Source organism: Stomoxys calcitrans, chromosome 2 (assembly GCF_963082655.1).
Source record: "Stomoxys calcitrans chromosome 2, idStoCalc2.1, whole genome shotgun sequence".
Taxonomy (NCBI): Eukaryota; Metazoa; Arthropoda; class Insecta; order Diptera; family Muscidae; genus Stomoxys; species Stomoxys calcitrans.
The window spans coordinates 183,217,289-183,241,148 of NC_081553.1; the positions used below are offsets into that span (position 1 = coordinate 183,217,289).

General features: G+C 41.0%; 1 protein-coding gene across 8 annotated transcripts in view; it reads left to right on the forward strand.

Moving 5' to 3' along the window:
- LOC106085845 (uncharacterized protein CG43427) overlaps positions 1 to 23,860 on the forward strand; it is a 497,194-nt gene that overhangs the window by 393,259 nt on the left and 80,075 nt on the right. For all 8 annotated transcript variants that reach the window (XM_059363470.1, XM_059363474.1, XM_059363471.1 and 5 more), the window contains 2 exons: positions 6,644 to 6,786; positions 6,852 to 7,008. In XM_059363470.1, coding sequence (XP_059219453.1) covers positions 6,644 to 6,786; positions 6,852 to 7,008 — 300 coding nt within the window. The remainder of the gene's footprint in view (positions 1 to 6,643; positions 6,787 to 6,851; positions 7,009 to 23,860) is intronic.

Sequence of the window (23,860 nt, forward strand, 5' to 3'; positions counted from 1 at the left end):
GAAGCAGCATAAAAACCTTTTGCATATTATGTTGATCATGTCTGGGATTTTTATGCAAAATGTTTTTTTTTTTTTTTCCTTTTCACCGGTTCGTTACTGAGGTAGCTCTACTGTGGGAAAGGAAGTCATTTATTTGCTTTAACATTCAACAAATATTGGCGTAAAAAGTTGGTTGCTTTTTGTTGTTTATCGTATCTTGCCACCATTTCGTATTATTTAATTGTGCCATATATGTTTCATTTAAAATTCAATACATATTGGTGAGTGATAGTTAATAGGGGTGTAGACATATGTGGACATTTTTTTCAAACAAACATAAATTTCCATTTGTTCGATGGATTTCGGTGAGATTAAAGATATTTGTATATGAAGTCATAGCAGGGAATGATGAATAATAATGAAATATATGCGTTTTGGATAATTAATAATTTGTCATGTTACAAATTCTTGTCATACCTTTAAGTTATACAGTAGTCGTTGGAGGTGACAACACTTTCTTTTCAAAGTTTTGCCATTCTTCTTGGGAGTCACGATTCATATGATTTTTTTCTAGCTAGGGATTGGTCAAGCTATTGGTATGTTATTTTTACTTGAGTATAAACTTTTTCCCTATTTTTACACCGCAGTTTTGAAAAAGTAAGGAAAAGTTATAATTTCTGTATTCAAAATACCTCTACACTGAAAAAAATGTTGTCCTATTGGTAAATTTAAAGATGATAAATTTTCAAACTTTCCAAGGAGACATTGCCTTTGGTGAAAAATATTTTTCTTCATAGTAATTCATAGTTTTATTTAAAACTAGCCGAATAAGGCCCGCTCCGCTGTGCCTTCTTTCACTCTCTAATTTTATTTGAGCCCTATACTGGCATGGTCAGGAAATAAGTCCTTTTTGGGGGTGCTGGTACGACCTTTCAGATATTTCGCCCCAATGTGGATATCATATTAGTGTTATACTCCTAAATACCTTTCATTTGAATCCCATATTGTCCCAATCGGTAAATATGTCCTGCTGGGGGGTTTTGGGTGGTAGGGAGGCTCCTAATTTTAAATACCTTAAAATTGAAACTCATATTGCCCAAAGCGGTAAAAGTGTTGTTATTGTTCTTGCAACCACATTTCTATGTGGAGGTGGCGCTGCTCGACAAGCTCCATGGGTGAGCAAGTTCGTTCGGGTCCATAGGACCGATCGCTGCGGGGGCGTCATAGCCATTGGTTATTTAAAGGCGCCAATAACTCATCTTGCCATACCGAGTATCATAGGCAGTCAGTATATAAGCAAGAGCTGGCGCCACCCAACCTCTCACTCTACAGTCGATACTCTCTTCAGTCGATACTCTCTCCAGTCGATACTCTCTCCAGTCGATACTCTCTCCAGTCGATACTCTCTCCAGTCGACACTCTCTGCAATCGATACTCTCACCAGTCGATACTCTCTCCAGTCGATACTCTCTCCAGTCGATACTCTCTCCAGTCGATACTCTCTCCAGTCGATACTCTCTCCAGTCGATACTTTCTCCAGTCGATACTCTCTCCAGTCGATACTCTCTTCAGTCGATACTCTCTCCAGTCGATACTCTCTTCAGTCGATACTCTCTCCTGTCGATAGTCTCTCCAGTCGATACTCTCTCCAGTCCATACTCTCTCTAGTCGATACTCTCTCCAGTCGATACTCTCTCCAGTCCATAATCTCTCCAGTCGATACCGGTGATTGTCCGCGACTGCAGTTGCAGCTACTCCGTATATGGACCATCCACTATCCGCAACCCATGGACGCTCTTAGCTAAGCTTCTCGCAATGACGATGAACTCCACACAAAATCGGAGCTGAGAGTTCCAAACTGTGTGGTGATCATAGTCATGCTGTGTCAAGCGGTAATAGTGTCCTGTTGGGTACTGTTTTTGGGGGTTGGGGACCCCTCCCGACATTAAGGATGAAATTTTTTTGCCAAGTACGTACTCTATTCTTTCTATTTCGTGTTTTTGGGGTATCATTAGGCGGCATACAAAAATTCGCTTAAAACGGTGCACCCATCTCCGCGATCTGGCATTTTTGAAAAATGGCGGTATGGGGGAGAGTTAATGGAATGAGGACATTTATTCCAGTTAAGAATATAACGGCTAAATCAGACCCAAATTTGGTTTAACCAGACATCGGAGATGCTGTCAGATCGAAAGAGATGGGATTCAGTAACTGGCATTTCGATAAAAATGCCAATACTGAACTGCTGCGCAAGCAGACAAGATTTTCGTGTGCCAAAATGTTTAAGTGCGAAAAATTTCTGTACGAACAGCACCTACGGGCTAAGGTTCTTGCTTCTACCCGAGGAAGTAAGAGCTTTTGGTCGTTTGTGAAAAGGGTAGTTCTTCATCTATCCCCACACTTGTTAAGGATGATCAAACGTTCACTGACCCGGTTGATAAGGCTAACCTGATGGCTGATATATTTGCAGGGAACTCTTCCCTGCCGGATACCAATCAAATACTCCCCTTAATCAAAAATGTATCTGGCGTCATGCTCCAGATATTTTTTCAAACTCGTGGAGTTAAAAGGGTTCCTGAGAATCCAGGCGCTAATAAATCCCCGGGCCTGGATGCCATATCAACGCTTGTCTTGCGCAAGTATTCTATGACTCTTACTCATTCATTGTGCAACCTTTTCAACTTTGCCTACCGTGCGGGAGTTTTCCCGGTTCGCTGGAAGTTTGCGAACGTTCAGCCAATACCCTAGAAGGGTGAGGCGAACAAGTACCGGCCAATTGCGATATACTCTACTCTCTCCAACGTTACGGAGTTAATCACCATCTTGTGAGGTATTTAGAGTCGAATGGCCTTTTTAGTCATCAACAGTATGGGTTCCGCAGAAATCGCCCCACGGGCCATCTCATGGCATTTCTGTCGAAACGTTGGAGTCGCTCAATTCACCAGTTTGGTGAGTGCAAGGTTATGGCTCTGGATATCTTGAAGGCATTTGATAGGGTCCGGCATGGTGCACTACTATCAAAGCTTGTCACATTTGGTGCCGGTCATGGCTTCGTTTGATTTATTTCGAGCTTTCGTGGAGATCACACTAAACGAGTCATTGTAAAAGGGTTCTCATCCAATGAGCATAAATTGACCGCAGGTGTACCCCAGGGCTCTGTTCTTTCTCCGTTGAGTCAGACAATCCGATCTACTCATTTCCGGGTGACATTAATCTCTTGTTGTCACACAAACGATTCGCTGACCCATCTATACCATTGTCTATCAATGGTATAGATGTTGAGCAATCAGAAGCTCTTGATGTCCTCCGATCTTCTTAACATCTATACCACTTTCATAAGGCTGAAAATGGAGTACAACTCACATGTATAAGCGGAAGCTTCAAAATCATCCCTGGAGCTACTGGACCGTGTACAGAGTAGAGCGATGGCATTGATTGGGGAGAGTAGGGTACCCAACTCTATCGCCTCCCTTAAACATCGTCACAATGTGAGTTGTTTGGCGCTGTTCTAGCGGTATTTTTATGGTGTGTGTTCGTCAGCTATTCGTCTTCTTTTTCCTGATGTAAGGATGTTTTTCAGGGATACTAGCCATTCCAGGAACTCACCCCGTTTGTAATTGATTGGCCAGCGGACCTGGTAATGCATTATAGAGATAATTCTTATTTCGCATACGAACGGTTGGTATGTGGAATCGATTTCCGGCAAATGACATTATGCGATTAAAGACAAATGGCAATAAACACTACTACAAAATGTAAAATAGGGAGATCGTTTTATAGGGGAGCTGCATAAGGCTATAGACCGATTCATACCATATTTGACACGTATGTTGAAGGTCATGGGAGAAGCCGTTGTAAAAAATTTCACCCAAATCAGATAATTATTGCGCCCTAGAGAGGCTCAAGAAGTCAAGATCCCAGATCGGTTTATATGGCAGCTATGTCAGGTTATGGAATTTCCGCCCTCTAAAGGCTCAAGAAGTCAAGACCCCCGATCGGTTTATATGACAGCTATATCAGGTTATGCACCGATTTCTTCCATACTTGGCAAAGTAGTTTAAAATCATAAAAAAAAACATCTCATGCCAAATATCAGTCAAATCGGTTAAGAATTGCGTGCTCTAGTGGCTCAAGAAGGCAAGATTCAAGATCGGTTTATATGGCAGCTATATCAGTTTATAGACCGATTTGAATCATCGTTGGCACGGTTGCTGGAAGTCATGACGAAACACGTCCTGCAAATTTTCAGCCATATCGGATAGGAATTACGCCCTCTAGAGGTTCAAGAAGTCAAGACCCCAAATCGGTTTACATGACAGCTATATAAGGTTATGAACCGATTTCAACCATACTTAGCACAGTCGATGGAAATCATGACAAAACACCTCATGTAAAATTTCAGTCAAATCGGACGAGAATTGCGCCCTCTGGAGGCTCAAGAAGTCAAGACCACAGATCGGTTTATATGGCAGCTATATCAAAACATAAACCGATATGGCCCATTTACAATCCCAACCGACCTACGCTAAAAAGAAGTATTCATGCAAAATTTCAAACGGCTAGCTTAACTCCTTCGAAAGTTAGCGTGCTTTCGACAGACAGACGAACGTCCACTAAAACGCCCAAAATGGACACTTCAGCCAATCACAGATATATGGAACTCGTTTTGTTAGTTCCCTATAGACTGAAAAACGGCAGGATCGATTTTCTCGTGTAGGTTGGTCTGGAAGGAAACATAGGCTATGTAATTTTTCGGTATCGGAGGGGGGACGGACCCTCCCCCTTATGCCAAAAACATAACCCAAAATCACAAGTGGACCGATCGGGACAATATAGGTATCAAATGAAAGGTATGAGAGAGTAGAATATGAATACGGTATTAAAATTTGAGTCTAAGTACCCATCGGGCCGCCCCAACCCCAAAACTCTTACAAAACAGACATATTGGACGTTTATTTCAATATGTGGCTCTAATGAAAGGTATTCGGGAGTAGATTTCGAATCTGGCATACAAAATCAGATCGAAGTATAGGGGGTTACGCTACCCCTCGAAAATGCCATTAGACCCATTATGACTATATGATACTTGGCTGAACCGATTTTCTTAAAATTTTCGTAGATTGTGTACGTTTGTCTGGAAGGAAACATAGGCTATATAATTTTTTGATATCGGGTGGAGGCGGATCCTCCCCCTTACCCCAAAAACGTAACCCATATCCGAAAGTGGTCCAATAGGCTCAATAAGGGTATCAAATGAAAGGTATTGGATACCAGAAAACGAATATGGTATTAAAATGTGAGTCCAAGTACGCAGCGGGCCCCCTCCCTCCAACCACAAAACTCCTCCAAACAGATATATTCGAAGTTCATGTCAATATGGGACTCAAATGAAAAGTATTCGGCAGTAGATTACAAATTTGGCATAAAACATTAGGTCCAAGTAATGGGAGGTCGCCCACCCCCCCAAATACCCCCAAATGGGCATATTAGCCGACCATGGCTATATGGGACTCAAATGAAAGGTATTAGGGAGTAGATTACGAATATGACTTTAAAATTTGCGTTCAAGTCTTGGGTTATTTGACCCATTATGACAATATGGGACTCAAATAAAAGGTATTTGAGAGTATAAAACGAATTTGATATGCAAGCTTTGGAGCGAAGTGTTTTGGGGTACGCCCTAAAGCACCCCCTATACTGAGCTTCATTTCCGTTAGGATTTAAAAACGATTTTCTATTTTCAGTGCAAAGTAAATTTTAAGAACCCCCACTTTGCACGAACTTGCCATTGAAAATTCAAGTTTTCTTTCTAATTTTGCACATAAAGCTCATTACCTTGAACCTTAATGGGTGTAATGAAACAAAAAAAAGTTTCTTTGTCTAGATTTTCATTCTAAATAGACGTGATAAGAATCATTAACCAAACACAGATCATTAATGACTTCCATAATGCAATGGATAGGGGCTTGGTTGGTTGGAGCCAGCCGCCTGCTCTAATGTTTTGCTAGTCATAACGATCACTTTGAGTTTTCAATTTCCAGGGAGGGTGAAGTGATAGCATACAGCCAATCAATTTCAATGGGGGGCCAGAGCTAAGTTTGAAATCACAACATGATGATGAACAGGTGAAATTTTTGAAAATTCTTTGAAGTTTCAAAAATTAAAGGCCAATTAAATATTCCAAACACAGGCCCCTGATAACGGCTGCGAAGATAATGATCATGATGATCATCATCAACATGAAAGCAATAAGCAAATGATTCTTAAAACAATTTGGGCTCTTCAACAAAAGTTTTGAAAAACAAAACTGTTGTAATTCAAAGCAATTGCATGACACAACCACCAAACTTTCTCTCTCCTTTGGTTAACACAAAAAATTCATTTAGAAATGTGAATTGTTTTGAAAATGTTTAAATATTTACTTAAGCCCAACAGTAGCCATTAATGATGATGACAATAACAACAACATTCTTAACTTACCTTGCGTTTGTGTTTTTCCTTTCTTTCAACTCTCTTTGCATGTGACCATCATATAAACAATTGCAACCTTATCGTTGATGTTAATGATGATGACGATGACGATGACAACAACTGGCGGCCCTACCCAAAACCAATTTCATGCCTACGCTTTGCCTATTCGGCTTTGGTGGCTTCTTTGTTTTAGAATCTGGACAATTGGAAGTCATCACGTAGAAAACGTGTTGAGCACATCATCGATCGTGTGGTGGAGGTTAAGAAATTGGAATTGGAAGAACATGATCGCACTCGCAGAAAATCGAAAACATTTTCCGAAATGATTGAAGATAGGTATGTTAACGCCTTTTATATGAGAAAATAAAATTTATTAAACTTTTTGCCTTTATTCTTTACAGAGTTGATCGCGTTGGCCGACCTGCTCTCAAAAAATTAGCCTCTTTGGCTGTCTACACCGAAGATGAGTCGAACGATTTAAGCGATTTGGGTATTGGCACCAGTAGTGCCAGCGGCAAAAGCAGTTTATCTGAGGACTACGATAACAATAGTGTTATGGTAAGTACCATAGAGCTTATTGAAGAATTGTAAAATTGCGAAGAGTAATTAGGGACCGCATGATATACAAATTGCCAAAAATATTCCTATTTATTGAACATTTTTCTATCCCGGCTTTATTATGAAAGAAAAACTTATTCATAGAGTTTTTTTGGGCAGGGAATACCCTACAGGTGATCGCAGCTTTTAGGCTGACTGCGTTGCCGTTTCCAAATCTAGACGTGTAGCCCTTAGGTTAACCTGGCATTGATATCTTCTCAGACAGCCAGGCAGCCATTAAATCCCTGGAGAACCTATTTCTGAACACAAAAACCGCCCTCGACTGTAGCAGATCTCTCAACGAGATGGCAAAACAGTTTAAAATTCACCTGTTTTGGGTACCGGGTCACAGAGATCTCCCGGATGAACTTGCGAGACTAGGGGGCTGTGAGCATTCCAAACTATGTGACCATCTCAACGAGATGGCAAAACAGTTTAAAATTCACCTGTTCTGGGTACCGGGTCACAGAGATCTCCCGGATGAACTTGCGAGACTAGGGGGCTGTGAGCATTCCGAAACTATGTGTCCTAATCTAGACTTGAAGAAGTCTACCGCTTTGCTGTCATTAGCTAGAACAGATGTCTCAGTCACTGTGTTCGTCATGACAGGTCATTGTCTAAACGGAAAACATGCTGACAGACTGAAGGTTGCCAGCAGCGACTTTTGCAGAAGCTGTGAGAACATCGAAGAAGAAGAGACTATAGAACACCTTCTGTGTGTGTGCCGCACTGGCAGTCAGAAGGAGTTCCACATTAGTTTCTCATTTCTTTGAGAACCTAGCTGATTTAGCGGATGTGAACATTGGCAAGTTCTTGGACTTTGTCAGCGATCTGGATGGTGCAACGGTAGGAACTAGGAGGCATCTTCCTTCTTCTGTTCCTGTGATATCACAATGAACGAAAACGTCTAAGTGAGTCTAATGTCAGACTGCCTCTTAAACCTAACCTAACCTAGGGTAACCTGTGTAGTGAATGTTCCAGCCCAATTCAGGGAGCCTCCCTCCTTATCGGTGAGGTTTAAGGATCATTCGCAACAAGCCTTCCAATAAACCTGAGAGCGATATGAATTTTAATGTTACAACCTTTTAAGTTCCGATGGGCTTGGAATGCCCATCAGGAGACCGCAGCTTTTTGGATGACTGCGGTGCAGCTTCCGAATCTAGCCGTATAGCCTTTGGTGTAGGCCGTTCAGCGAATCCCTTAGCTCAATTAAGGGAGTCTCTCTCTGCTTATCGGTGAGAGCTTAAAAATCACACGCACCAAAGCTCTCAATAAACCTGAGAGCAATGCACCTTTCATTATTCCAACCTCTTTAAGAGCATATGTATCTTAGGAAGCCCAGACCATTCCGCGAGGACGTAGGAGTATGCAGATGATAGTCCATTGGCTTTCCAACTCCAATTGTTCGTACATATGCAGCCATTTTCTTCTACCTTGTCGACGAGTACCATCACCTAGCTGTTCTTAGCGACATAAGCAAAGGTCCTTGAACCCACTTTACTAGTGTTCACCTTAGTTTTTTTGGGCATGTGGTGCCCCCAGGTGACCGCTGACTTTTGGCTGATTGTGGGGCTGCTTCCGAATCTATCCATATAGCCTTTGGTGTAGGCCGTTCAGCGAATCTCCGAGCCCAATTAAAGGAGTCATTCTCCTCATCGGTGAGAGTTTTAGGATCATTCGTACCAAACCTGTAAATAAACCTGAGAGCGATGTGGCTTTATTATGCCAATTTCTTAGAAATAACCTTATATCTCGAAGCTGGTGCCTTCATCAAAACCCCCTTTTGACCAGTCGGCTAGTGGAGCCTGGAGTAGCCTCTCCACCAGTCGAAATATGAGTAGCCGACTACATCCGAGTTAACAAAATTTTCCTATTTCGGTCCGACATCGTAACTAAAAACAAGAAAAGAGGTTGTCATGTTGTTGGAACGACACGGCTGAGGTAGATCCGACTTATTAACCGTCATATCGTACTGCCATGTCTGAGAAAAATTCCAGGGAAATTCTGATGGGAAATTTTATGTCGTTCCGAATTGGGAACGAATTCGTGAACGACTTCGCATCGATGATGCAGATAATTTTGCTGACGAATCGGTCCGATTTTTTGAACCAAACAAAACATCCCTCCGACGTACAGAAATCGTGACGATTAATGACAGAATAGAAAAAATGTATTGCCTCAGACTTGTCGAAACGATTTATTTCCGGATTCGGTAAGAATTGTCATATCTTTCGTTCGACTATGTGCAGACATGTCCGACGTCAAATAAAGTCGGATCATACAGTAAGCTGAGATGCTACGACCTGATACCACCACCACAGCTGTTATGTTTTTGGATACAGCTGCCATATCAATCCCATGGCAGCCGGTTGTACGCACCGGATTGACCCGATGGAATCCTTCATCGGCAAGGGCTGCCGCCTCAGTGTACGTGTTCGTCGTTTTTCGTCATGGGTAAGGCGCATCTCGGTGTGCCTTCTCCTCACGATTCTGGTCCGTGCCGGGTTCTGTTCCGTTTGCCAGAACCGCCTCCATCATCGGTCGGTGTCCGTGAGGTGTAATCGGTGCATGGAGTGGGTACATTTCCGATCTTGCTCTGGCCTCACATCACTACGGGAGTATAGTCATACTGAACATGTTGCAAGGTGCTGTGCGAACATAGACAGCAGTGGGTCACAAAGGTCGTCGTCATCGCCGTCGCCTTCTGCGCGCTCGTCATCGGACTATGTGACACCCCGACCACTCCCGTGCGGCAATATATGCAATAGCAGCATCCCAGCCCCAATATTGCCTGGCCAGTGCCGGGAAGTGTATAATTTCTGCAATTGAACTGCAACGGTCTCCGTGGCAAGATCGACGAGATTGTGGATTTTAGTTGACCAACACCTGCAGCTTGTACAGTTGTTACGGATACAATGTGCTACGTAAGGATCGCTCCAGGGATGGAGGTGGGGGATTAGCCTTCGTGATACACCATTCCGTGCAATATAGACCCATCTCGCCTGCGCCTGGCGCTACTGTCAGGTCTGGTACTACCGAGATAGAGCTAAACAACGTTTACATACCGCGGGTTGGTAGCTGTGTCCCAATTAATGGCCAAGCTTACAATCCCAAGTGGGTTACTATCTGCCCATAATCGTCTGGTTCTAGGGGACTTTTGCATCACATTTCATGGCATTCTCCCCTAGGTAATGAACAGCGTGACATGGCTTTGGCTCCACGTTTTGCACGGTGAATAAGGATGCCCCCACTTGCCAGATATTTCCATTGTATCCCCTGATCTCCTGAGTGACGTATCCTGGCAAGCCGTCATCTTCCCCATCCCTATAATTCTCACCATCGCCGGACGTTTATCAATCAGAAGGAGGCCGATTGGGCTTCAGAGAGTTCACCAATCGCGCTTCAGTGAACTTCTACCCCCTCGGATGTGCTAGTTGCCGGGAGGAAATTCCGAGACATCATTAACACAGCAACCGCTCGCTTTATACCAACCAGTCGAATACCCCAAGTGCGACCCAATTTCCCAGCACAGACAGTGAATGGTACTCGCAGACGGGCGTGATGGGATTCGTTGTACGGACCCCACTAACACCAGACTCAGCGAGCTGAATCTGGAAATAAACATGGGAAGTCAACGAACATAAGTGGAATTTGTGGCTGAAACACTTGGAGCAATGTAACTTAGGCACCGGTTTAGGCAAACTGGTCTTGAGTACCTGTTGAGTACCTTACTACTGTTCTCAAACCATCTTGGAACACTCTTATAGTTCCCGATGTCTGGAAAATGGGCAGAGTGATCCCGCTACTGAAGCCTTGCAAGGACCCGAGTTTGGGGAGTCGAACAGACGGATCTCCTTTCTCTCACCAGTAGCAAAGACCCTTGAGGCATTACTCCTTCCGAGCCTCGTAGGAGAATTTCCTTGGAAGTATTGCGTCCATAAAATTTGGCACAGTGAGTTGTATTGGGCACTTCGATATTTTTCTCCAATTTGGCCCAGATCGGTCCGGATTTGAATATAGGAGTCATATAGACCGATCTCCCGATTTAAGGTTTTGGGCTCATAAAAGGTGCATTTATTGTCTGATGTCGCCGAAATTTGGGACAGTGAGTTAAATTAAGCCCCTCGACATACTTCTGCAATATGGCACAAATCCGCCCAGATTTGGATATAGCTGTCATATAGGCCGATCTCTCGATTTAAGGTTTTGAGGCCATAAAAGGCGCATTTATTGTCCGATTTCGCCGAAATTGTGGACAGTGAGTAACGTTAAGCCACTCGACATACTTCTGCAATATGGCACAAATCGGTCCAGATTTGGATATAGCTGCCATAGAGACCGATCTCTTGATTTAAGGTTTTGGGCTCATAAAAGGCGCATTTATTGTCCGATTTCGCCGAAATTTTGGACAGTGAGTTAAGTTAAGCCCCTCGACATACTTCTGCAGTATGGCACAGATGGGTCCAGATTTGGATATAGCTGCCATATAGACCAATCTCTCGATTTAAGGCTCTGGGCCATTAAAAGCCACATTTATTATCCGATTTTGCTGAAATTGGGAACAGTGAGTTGTGTTAGGCCCCTCGACATTCTTCTGCAATATGGCAAAGATCGGTCTAGATTTGGATATAGCTGCCGTATAGACCGATCTCTCGATTTAAGGTTTTGAGGCCATAAAAGGCGCATTTATTGTCCGATTTCGCCGAAATTTTGGACAGTGAGTTACGTTAAGCCCCTCGACATACTTCTGCAATATGGCACAGATCGGTATAGATTTGGATATAGCTGCCATATAGACCGATCTCTCGATTTAAGGTTTTGGGCTCATAAAAGGCACATTTATTGTCCGATTTTGCCAAAATTTGGCACAGTGAGTTGTATTAGGCTCTTCGACATTCTTCTTCAATTTGGCCGAGATCGGTTCAGATTTGGGTACAGCTGCCATATAGACCGATCTCTCGATTTAAGATTTTGGGCTCATAAAAGGCGCATTTATTGTCTGATGTCGCCGAAATTTGGGACAGTGAGTTACGTTAAGCCCCTCGACATTCTTCTGCAATATGGCAAAGATCGGTCTAGATTTGGATATAGCTGCCATACAGACCTATCTCTCGATTTAAGGTCTTGGGCTCATAAAAGGCACATTTATTGTCTGATGTCGCCGAAATTTGGGACTGTTAGTTGTGTTAGGCCCCTCGACATTCTTCTTCAATATGGCAAAGATCGGTCTAGATTTTGGTACAGCTGCCATATAGACCGATCTCTCGATTTAAGGTCTTGCGTTCATAAAAGGCGCATTTATTGTCCGATTTTGTCAAAATTTAGTACAGTGAGTTGTATTAGGCACTTCGACAATCTTCTCCAACTTGGCCCCGATAGGTACAGATTCGGATATAGCTGCCATATAGACCGATCTCTCGATTTAAGGTCTTGCGTCCATAAAAAGCGCATTTATTGTCCGATTTTGCCAAAATTTGGCACAGTGAGTTTCAGTAGGCACTTCGACATTCTTCTTCAATATGGCCCAAATCGGTCCAGATTTGAATATAGCTGTCATTTGGACCGATCTCTCGATTTAAGGTATTGCGTCCATAAAAGGCGCATTTATTGTCTGATGTCGCCGAAATTTGGGACAGTGAATTAGGTTAATTCTCTCGATATACTTCTGCAATATGGCACAGATCCGATATTTCGATTTAAAGTCTTGGCCCCATTAAAGGCGCATTTATAATCCGATTTCAATGAAATTTGACAAAGTGAATTATGTTAGGCTCTTAAACATCCGTGTCGTATATGGTTCAGATCAGTTAATTTTAGATATAGCTACTAAATGGACCAGTATTTTGTTATACACAACTGAACAATGACTTGTACTTATTAGTATTTGGTCCAAATCGCAACATATTTCGATATAGCTGCTATGGGGCAGGCATAAGGAATGCATTTTTCACCGGATTTTGACGAAAGGTGGTTTACATATATACCCGAGGTGATGGGTATCCAAAGTTCGGCCCTGCCAATATCATATCAGCAATACCATTATCGTAACTAATCTAATTAAATTAGAATTCCTTAACTTCTAAAAATACTCCAAAAATATGTTTATGCCAAAAAATGTTTACACCAAAAACTGTTCTTTTCCTTTGCAAAAACTATGTGTGAAGCCCAGGCAACTACTAACGTTAATGCCTTAATCTCAATACAAAGGAATTTTCGGTGAAATGTTTTCGCATTCCCAACAATGCTAAGTAAACTACGCACTAATCTTAACAAGAAGAATTTTTGCTTTTTTTACTTCTAAAAATCATTAACCTAAGAAAATAATCCAGCTGCAAAAAACAAAAAAAAAATTATAACAATCTCAACAAATCTCCAAGATTTTTTTTTTTTTTTTTTTTGAAAGTTGCTAAAGGCTCTATTGTGGCGCTGTTGTGAATTTTTTCGCTTCTCAAAACCAGAACTGGGTCAAACTATTTAGCAAATGAAATGTTCATAGCGAAATGGCAGTGGGATAGCTTCACTCGCATATGGCAAAAGTTGTTGCAACATTTCAAGAAAATGATTGACTTGAAAAAACGAGAAGCTCATAGCAATTAGTAAGGATAGAAATTGAGAAAAAGTAGTCAAATCATTGATCATTCAGTGATAACTTAAATATCCAACAGTTACTCAGTTGAGTTTTTTTTTTGCAAATCTATTTTTAGCTTCTTTCTTTCTATATCCAATAGAAAGATCTTGTGTGGTTCGTTGGTATGCAACCATTGGAAACCTTCAACTTGGAGTTCATGCAACTCCATACCTAGTTTAGAGCTGAACTCATGACTTTGTTTTAGTTTTTTTTTCGTTTTTTTATGATTGCTTGCTCGACTATCAGTTTTAGTGTTGCCATTGAAAAAGAAAGCGTTTTGTGGTTAAACATATTTTCACAACTTTTTGCGCCTTGAAGTTGTAGTTGCCTTGGCTGGTGGTTGTTTTTTGTTTTATTTTCAAACTTTAAAACAGATTATCCCCAATTAGCTTTGAAAAATATTAAAGCAATAGACTATCCAAATACAGTTGTGCGGTTATGTTTTTTTTTTGCCTTTTCTCAGGTCTTTCTACTTTTTCTGTTGATTTGGCACACAGCGTTACAGTTTTAGTCTTAGCTTGGTGTTGGTGTTTCATTTTCTTTATTTGTTTCAACGTGTGATTTCTCAAGTGGAATTGACATGTCATAAAGTATATGAAAATAAAAACAATATAGAGTTTATCATAATACATATAAAGAAATTATGAAAAATGATATTGTAGTCGTACACACTCTAAAACATGTGGATAGAGACAACTTAAGACAGTGGATAAAATAGGTACCCATATGTTATTAAACGGCGAGTTTATAACAGCCAAGCGACTAAATGGATTTTAGTGAAATTGCCATCTATCGAAAGATAGTTTATCAGAGAAAAGACGAATATATATAAAAATTAATTTTCCTTAAAGAAAAGCCATGAAAATGAGGAATTAATTTTCAATAAAACAAGAACAAGCATAAACACAATGAATTGTTGTTGGTTTTTGTTTACTAAAGCATTCGTTATGGGTGTGAATGCAATGCCGTATTGTGGGAGCATGAGATAAATGAGAGTAAGAGAAGCAACCGGTAAATGTGTGTGAGAAAGAGTACTCGTATCACTATTTAGGTGAGAGTGTTGTGGTGGTGTTATGTGTGTGGCCCTACTTGGCATGTTAGTTAGCATTTTTGTTGTTGTTTGTATATCTAATTGAAAGGAGAGTACGATATTGAAAGCCAAGTATCTCAAGGGCCGCCAAACCTCCTCAAAGAGATATAAAGCCAGTTTTTTGTCAATCTGGGTATTAAATAAAAGGGCTGCAGGAATAGAGTAGGAACTGACATTGAAACATGAAACAAGATCATGAGATACCGCTCCGTTTACTGGAAAAAGTCCTAAACATATTCCTACGTTACACCTGACATGGACATATAAAGCCAAATATATGAGCGCCCACGTTTCCTTAAATTACTAATAAACGGACCTATAACACGAATATTTTTGACATTCTTGGCCTACCAGTAAACAGCAAAAAAAAAAAACAAAACAAGTAAAAGCGTTTACCATGGATCGAATTTGTAAGTTCTTTGGCCGACATCTCTTTATAGACAAACAAAGGATAATGGATACGCATTGCTATGCTATTTCAGCTATATCAAGTTATGATGGAGGCCACCGTAGCGCAGAGGTTAGCATGTCCGCCTATGACGCTGAACGCCTATGACGCTGAACACCTATGACGCTGAACGCCTATGACGCTGAACGCCTATGACGCTGAACGCCTATGACGCTGAACGCCTATGACGCTGAACGCCTATGACGCTGAACGCCAAAGTTCGAATTTAGGCAAGAACATCATAAAAAATTTCAGCGGTTTTTTTCCCCTCTTAATGCTTGCGACAGTTGTGAAGTACTGTACCATTTGGTATGGCAGCCGTGTAAAATCTTCTCCACAAAGAGGTGTCGCACTGCGGCACGCCGTTCGGACTCGGCTGTAAAAAGGGAGGCCGCTTATCATTGAGCTTAAACTTGAACTTAAATCCTGTTCTTTAATGGAATGTTTATGGGCAAATTTGCATTTGCATTTGCAAGTTATGAACCAATTGGGGCCATACTTGGTTCGACTGTTGAAGACCAAAGTGGAATTCATTGTGAAAAATTTTAACCACATCGGATAAGAATTGCGACCTATAGTGGCTCAAGGAATAAAATTGGGAGAAAATGTGAGAAGTTTGCCCCTGTTCCTTAATGGAATGTTCATGGGCAAATTTGCATTTGCATTTGCATTTTGCATTTCAGCCAAATCGGATAAGAATTCCGCCCTATAGTGGCTCATGAAATAAAATTGGGAGATCTGTTTATATGGGTGCTACATCAGGTTATGAACCGATTTGAACCATACTTGGCGCATTTGTTAGAAGTTAAAACACTTCATGCAAAATTTGAGCCAAATCGGATATCAACTGCGCCCTCTAGCGGCTCAAGAATTCAAGATCCGAGATCGGCTTATATGGGAGCTATATCAGGTTATGAACCGATTTAGCCATACTTGGCGCATTTATTGATGATTAAACCAGAACACTCCGTGCAAACTTTCAGCCATATCGGATAAGAATTGCGCCCTCTGGCGGCTCAAGAAGTCAAGATCCGAGATCGGCTTATATGGGAGCTATATCAGGTTATGAACCGATTTAGCCATACTTGGCGCATTTATTGATGATTAAACCAGAACACTCCGTGCAAACTTTCAGCCATATCGGATAATAATTGCACCCACTAGCGGCTCAAGAAGTCAAGATCCGAGATAGGTTTATATGGGAGCTATATCAGGTTATGAACCGATTTAGCCATACTTGGCGCATTTATTGATGATTAAACCAGAACACTCCGTGCAAACTTTCAGCCATATCGGATAAGAATTGCGCCCTCTGGCGGCTCAAGAAGTCAAGGTTCGAGATCGGTTTATATGGGAGCTATATCAGGTTATAAACCGATTTAAGCCATACTTGGCGCACTTATTGATGATTAAACCAGAACACTCGGTGCAAACTTTCAGCCAAATGGAATAAGAATTGCGCCCTCTAGCGGCTCAAGAAGTCAAGATTCGAGATCGGTTTATATGGGAGCTATGTCAGGTTATAAACCGATTTAAGCCATACTTGGCGCACTTTTTGATGATAAAACCAGAACACTCCGTGCAAATTTTCGGACAAATCTGATAATAATTGCGCCCTCTAGCGGCTCAAGAAGTCAAGATCCGCGATCGGCTTATATGGGAGCTATATCAGGTTATAAACCTATTTAAGCCGTACTTGGCGCACTTATTGATGATTAAACAAGAACACTCCGTGCAAACTTTTAGCCAAATCGGATAAGAATTGCGTCCTCTAGCTGCTCAAGAAGTCAAGATCCGACATCGGTTTGTGTGACAGGAGGCCACCGTAGGGCAGAGGTTTGCATGTCCGGCCATGACGCTAAACGCTCGGGTTCGAATCCTGCGGTTTATATGACAGGAGGCCACCGTAGCGCAGAGGTTTACATGTCAGCCCATGACGCTTAACGCTTGGGTTCGAATCCTGGCGAGACCATCAGAAAAAAAATTTCAACGATAGTTTTCCCCACCAAATGGTGGCAACATTTGTGAGGTACTATGCCATGTAAAACTTCTCTCCAAAGAGGTGTCGCAAAGTGGCACGCCGTTCGGACTCGTCTATAAAAAGGAGGCTCCGTTATCATTGAGCTTAAAACATGAATCTGACTGCACTCATTGATATGTGAAAAGTTTGCCCTGTTCCTTAGTGGAATGTTCATGGGTCCAACACATGGACCAATTTGGCATTCCAGTAACATTTTGTGCAAATTTGCACAAATTTTTGAGTACACGAACACACTTTTGCCGTCAAAAGAATCTTTTAATCATTGAATTCAATGTAGATTTGAAGGAGATATTGTTTTTCTTGTTGCGCTTACAAATACAAATAACGTTTAGAGCCAAGTTTCAAGTTCAAAGTAGGTGGGGTACGGCAATTTTGAAAAAATTACCAATGAAAAGCGCTCCCTTAATTACAGACAGACAGACAGACTTTTCAAAATCTCATTTCCAAATTAGTTTTTAATTGCAAAACTAGTTTGTCGTGTAAATTAATTAGCATTCAGTTGCTGCTTAACCAAATTCTAAATCAGTTTATTGACAGCTGTGGTCTTTGTATTCAAATCTATGCCTAATCCTCTCCCCTCTTTATGCCACTGTGCCACTTTTGGTGTTGGTTTTTTTTTTCTCGGCTTAGCTTTCCTATTTAATCTGTGCTAATTACGTTTAATTGTTGCACAAAAGCTGTCATTCATCGTCTCCGCCATTGTTGCTGTCGCTGTGGCTGTCTTCGGCGACATATCGTTTGCGTGTCTATCATAAACTTTTAATTTGCACCAAGTTTAGCGTTATTTTCCATGTTGCCTGTCAACCGGTATCGAATGATTAAAATCCAAAACATTAGCCACCTTTTTTTTGCCGACTCCCTCCCAACTATCTGGTGTTCTGTTGGCTGCCAAGCTAACTAACAACAACAACAACACCCATTCAGAGTTAGTCGCTGCTTCTATGGTGACAGTCAGTCGACACCACTGAAAAAGAGCCGCTAAGGGAAAACTGTATAAAGACTTTATTATAAAAGAAAAAACTTTTACACATATGCCTCCTCACTTCTAATTAAAATCAAAAGAATGAAATTTGAAAAAAAAAACGAAATTTAAATGACACCTCAAAAGGCGTAACAAACCCTCATTCATCACAATCATAAACAGTACAGATTGGCATAGGGAACATAAAAAAAATGGCGTGTAAACTCAGGAGAATGAGCAGAAGCAATGAAACAATTCCCCAATGAGCGTAAATGTTTAAAATTAGCTGAATGAAATAATTAATTTCTTGTTTTCAATTTTACTATAGTATATGTATTTTACACTTTTAGTAGTACTCGTATGTACCGGATACCTGTAATAGGGATGCCAATGAAGAACTTTTTTAAAAGTTGATGGGAAATATCAACGATATTCCAAAATACTCCCAAATACCTTTATTTGAGCCCCATATTGCGATGGTCAGTAAAAAATAGCTGTTTGTGGGGTATTTTGGGAAAGGGGTAGACCCCCAGAAAATTTGTCCCGAAAATGGGTATCAATTCTTGCTCTACCCCCCAATACCTTTCATTTAAGTTCCACGTTGACATGGTCGGTAAATATGCCCGATTTAGGGGTGTTTTGGGGATTGGGGTGGTCCCCCAAACACTAAGCCCGGAAAATATATCAGCAACGTGCTCTATTCTCATATATCTATGCATCGTTTATGCGAACCCCATATTGCCATTGCCCTCAATATTGGATATCAAATTCGTTTTCTAATCTCATTTAAACTCCTTATTGCAAAAGTCAGCAAATATGTCCGGTTTGAGGTATTGGCCCTAAAAACTATGAATATTTAGTTCCACTGTCCTTGAAGACCCAAATTGTCTTGGTGAACAAATACGTCCTACTTGAGGGTTGTTATGGTGGTGGGAGGTCCGCTAGACAGTTGGCCCCTAATGTTAATATCAGATACGTGGTCTACTCCCACATACCTTTAATTTGAGCCCCATATTTCCATAGTAGGAAAACATGACCGGCTTGGGGGGTGTTTTGGGGGATGGGCGGCCACTCAGTGACATGGCCTTGAAAATGTACATCGGATTCGTGTTTTACTCTAAAAACCTCATATTATAATAGTCAGCAAATACTTCCTATTTGGGTGGTGTTGTGGGGGTGGGGTGGCCCCATAGACACTTTTCCCGAACATTGATATCAGATTTGTGCTTTACTCCCAAATACCTTTCATTTGAGCCCCATATTGCTATGGTCGTAAATTTGTCCCCATTGGGGGATGTTTTCACGGAGAGGCGGCCCGCCAAAAATTTAGTCCCACATCTGGATATCAGATTCGCATTCTACACTCAAATACCTTTTATTTAAACCCCATATTCCCATGGTCAGTTAATAAGTCCTGTTGGGGGGGGGGGGGTTTTGAGGAAGGGGTGGACCCCCGAAAACGTGGCCCCCATTTGGATATTAGATTCGTATTCTACTCGCAAATACCTTTTATTTGAGTCCCATATTGCCATGGTCAGTAAATATAGCCGATTTAGGAGTGTTTTTTGGGGGTAGGGGTGGTCCCCCTAGCACTTGGTCCGACAATTGGATATCAGATACGTTTTCTTATCCTAAATACCTTTCATTTGAGTCCCGTATTGTCGTGATTGGTCTAAATATATGTTTGGTAGGTTTAAGGGTGGGGCAGCCCCCCTAGGTACCCCATCCAAAATTTGGATACCAAATTTTAATTTTTAGGGTACTATAAGAGAGCACACAAAATTTCGCTTAAATCGCACCACCTACCTGCTAGATATGGCGTTTCTGAAAATTAGGGTTAGGGGGAGGGTCCGATCTCCCCTGTAGGGCCGAATTATGATCAGGTAGTCGTAAACAGATATCAGTGAAAAGGTTCTCAATATAGACCCCCAGGGTTCCTCACATTGATTCATCTGTGTAGCTGGATCTTCCAGGTGGAAATACTTGAGATCTTTCAATCCAAAATTGTGCCCCTGGCAACAGTGCCTCGCGCTCTACCTCAAGTTTCGTCTCAGGTATCGAATTGGAAATCTCTTCCATTCTTTCCAGGCTTTCTATTGTCGATTATGCGGCGATGGTGTGACCTACTCCTATCCTCTATTCATTCTCACATCGCCTTAAGTCTTGTAACTGCATTGGCTGCCTCACACTTAATTTATATGTCTATGGGTCGAATATCTAGAGTAGTCTCCAGTGTCCTAGTGGGCGTGATACTCATAGATTTGCCTGTGCTTACTTTACTTCAAATTGGCTATGACAGAACATTTGTCCCATTAGCCGGCTATGTTGACCCCCAGGTCCACTTTATTCTCTAGTTTTGAACCATCTATAAGGATGTTCACACTCAATGTCCTTGCGTTAACAACACACCAACCCACGCATTTCGTAATCTCTCGGATCTCCGCCTGCAGGGCCGTATTATGGCCAGGTAGTCGAAAGCAGATCTCGGTCCCTGTGATCTCCTCACTTTGATACATCTGTGTAGCTGGATCTTCCAGGTGGCAATGCTAGAGTTCCTTACTAGAGTTGCTGCCTCACACTTAATCTATATGTCTATGGGTCGTATATCTAGAATAGTCTCCAGTGCCTTGGTGAGCGCTGCCTCATCGCTCCGCCTGCGTCTTATTTACTTTAATTGGCTATGACAGAACATTTGTCTCATTAGTCGGACTGAGAAATGCGTTCCAAGCGCTTCGCTCCTCTGCTCTCCCTCTAAAATTTCTGATACTTAGTTTCGAGATGTTTTTCGCCACTTTCTTTCTTTCGGACTTTTGATTGTTCCGGTTTACATGTACCACCATGATACTCTTCAAAAGACCTCTTCGTTACAGTTTCTTCCTTTAATGGCTGACAACATTACCCAACCTACGCAAGCGTTGTATTTTTGGCGTCTAACAATTCATGGTTCATACGACGCTGATAAACAACAAATACAACAAATTTTGCCCCTGAACATTCCACTAAGGAACAGAGGCAACATTCCCACATATCAATGAGTGCAGTCCGATTGAAGTTTTAGGCTCAATGATAAGGGGCCTCTTTTTTATAGACGTGTTCGAACGGCGTGCCGCAGTGCGACACCTCTTTGGAGAGAAGTTTTACATGGCATAGTACCTCACAAATGTTGCCAGCATTAGGAGGGGAAAACCACCGCTGAAAATTTTTTTCTGATGGTCTCGCCTGGATTCGAACCCAGGCGTTCAGCATCATAGGCGGACATGCTAACTTCTGCGCTACGGGGACCTCCTACGATGCTGATAATCTCTATACGATGCTGATAATCTTCATCATTACGACGCTGATAATCTCCATCAATTCAAATTGGTTCATAAATTATGCGGCGAATCTTTCTCTCAAACACTTCAAGCACTATCTCGACTGCTTTCAATAGTACCCATGTCCCGGAACCAGAAACAAGACTTGCTTTATGTGCCAAGACAACAATTCATTAACAAATTAATATACCACACTAAAATATAGTCATTGAGATATATCGAAAATCCCAAAATCCCCATTACTTACCGATAATGCCTTTCTTGGCATCCCTACTTTCATGAGCCATTTGTCTTGATTGACCATTCGTTAAACCAACTGATGATTGCTTAGGCTTGTGCTGAAATTTAAATAGAATAATACGTCATGGCAAATACGAAGAATACGATGAACAGGCAAACAGACAGACGGACATTTAATTTGGAACAAATGCAAAGGCAATTCCAATGCATCCCAACCAGACCCATGCTTCAATTGATTTCGGTGATTGTTTTTGAGTATATCATTGTATATGGTCTATTTTTAGATTTTCTCTTTCCCCAATACTAAAGGGGCATGATCTTCTCTTCCATATGTATCATCACAGTAGAATTCTACAATCATCATCTTTTTATGGGAGATCCCTATTCACTAATTAATGACCATATCGTCGGAATACATTACTAAGCATATATTGTGAATGAATATTGCAAAAATGTTTGTGCTGTCTCTTTGTTTTTATTTTGCAGTTATCTGCCTCTCCTTTTCGATTTTATTGTCAGCCGTTGTATTTAATTATTTTTTTTTAAAATTTGTATATAAACAAAAACCGTTGGCTGGTTTGTTGTTCTAAACAATCGGCGATACTAACCCTACCACCACAATGACACCACCAACCATGTGCCACCATTCCAAATGATTAACAATGGCAAACACACCCCGACATATTTCTTTATTTATTTTTATTTTACATTTTTTTTAATTTTATATTTTTATTGTTTGCTGGATTTTTGTTTTTTTTGTTTCTTCAAACTGGACAAGAGATACCATTCATATGGCATCATGGCATCATCAACACCCGCCATTACCATTACCATGATCATGGTGTTGATAATGAAGATCATTATCATTATTAATTTTTGTATTATTATTTAGATGATAATTGTGTTCTTGTTGTTGTTGCCATTTTTTTGTTTTGTTTTATTAATTCAAGCGACTATATTCATCTATCATGCGATCAACAATGGCGTAGTCAAAGTGTGGGATTAGGGAAGTACTCGTATTCATTCTGTGAAATATTTGAGGTAAATGTGGTTGCGAAAACGGTTGACTTGGGAAGATAAATTAGCAAAGAACAAGTAAGAGCGTACTAAGTTCGGCCGGGCCGAATCTTATATACCCTCCACCATGGATCGCATTTGTCGAGTTCTATGCGCGGTATCTCTTTTAAGGCAAACAAAGAATATTGAATAAGAGCTGTTATGCTATTGGAGCTATATCAAGTTATAGTCCGATTCGGACCATAAATGAATGCCGAACATTGTATTGGGTTGCCCAAAAAGTAATTGCGGATTTTTCATCGGCGTTGACAAATTTTTTCAACGGCTTGTGACTCTGTAATTGCATTCTTTCTTCTATCAGTTATCAGCTGTTACTTTTAGCTTGCTTTAGAAAAAAAGTGTAAAAAAGTATATTTGATTAAGATTCATTCTAAGGTTTATTAAAAATGCATTTACTTTCTTTTAAAAAATCCGCAATTACTTTTTGGGCAACCTAGAAGTCATTGTGTAATAGTTCAGTTCATTCGGATACGAATTGCGCCTTCTAGGGGCTCAAGAAGCAAAATCAGGAGGTAGGTTTATTAGAAGCTGTATCAAGCTATTGATCGATTCAGACCATATTAGACGCGTATGTTGAAAGTCATGAAAGAAGCCGTTGTACAAAATTTCTGCCAAATCGGATGAGACTTGCGCCCTCTAGAGGTCTATAAACCTCATATAGCTCCCATATATTGTAAATCGGTCTCTCGATTATCCTTGTTCGGTTCCTAGAAGCTTTCATTTTTGCTGGTTTGACAGAAATTTATTTTGTATAATTTTTAGCAGAATCCATGGTGGTGGGTTCCCCAGATTCGGCTCTGCCTAACATAGCACGCTTTTACTTGTTTACTGATAATAATGTTAAATGGTTATTCAGGGTATTTTATTTAAATAAATTCTTCGCAAAATGTGGCTCTAATGTTAAAAAGCCCCCTTTCCCAACATCTGTAGGGGCACTTTGTTGCTCTTTGTTATCATATTCGTGTTCTTCAAAAAACTTGTTTTAATTTACCTATATTCGTACGTTATTTCACT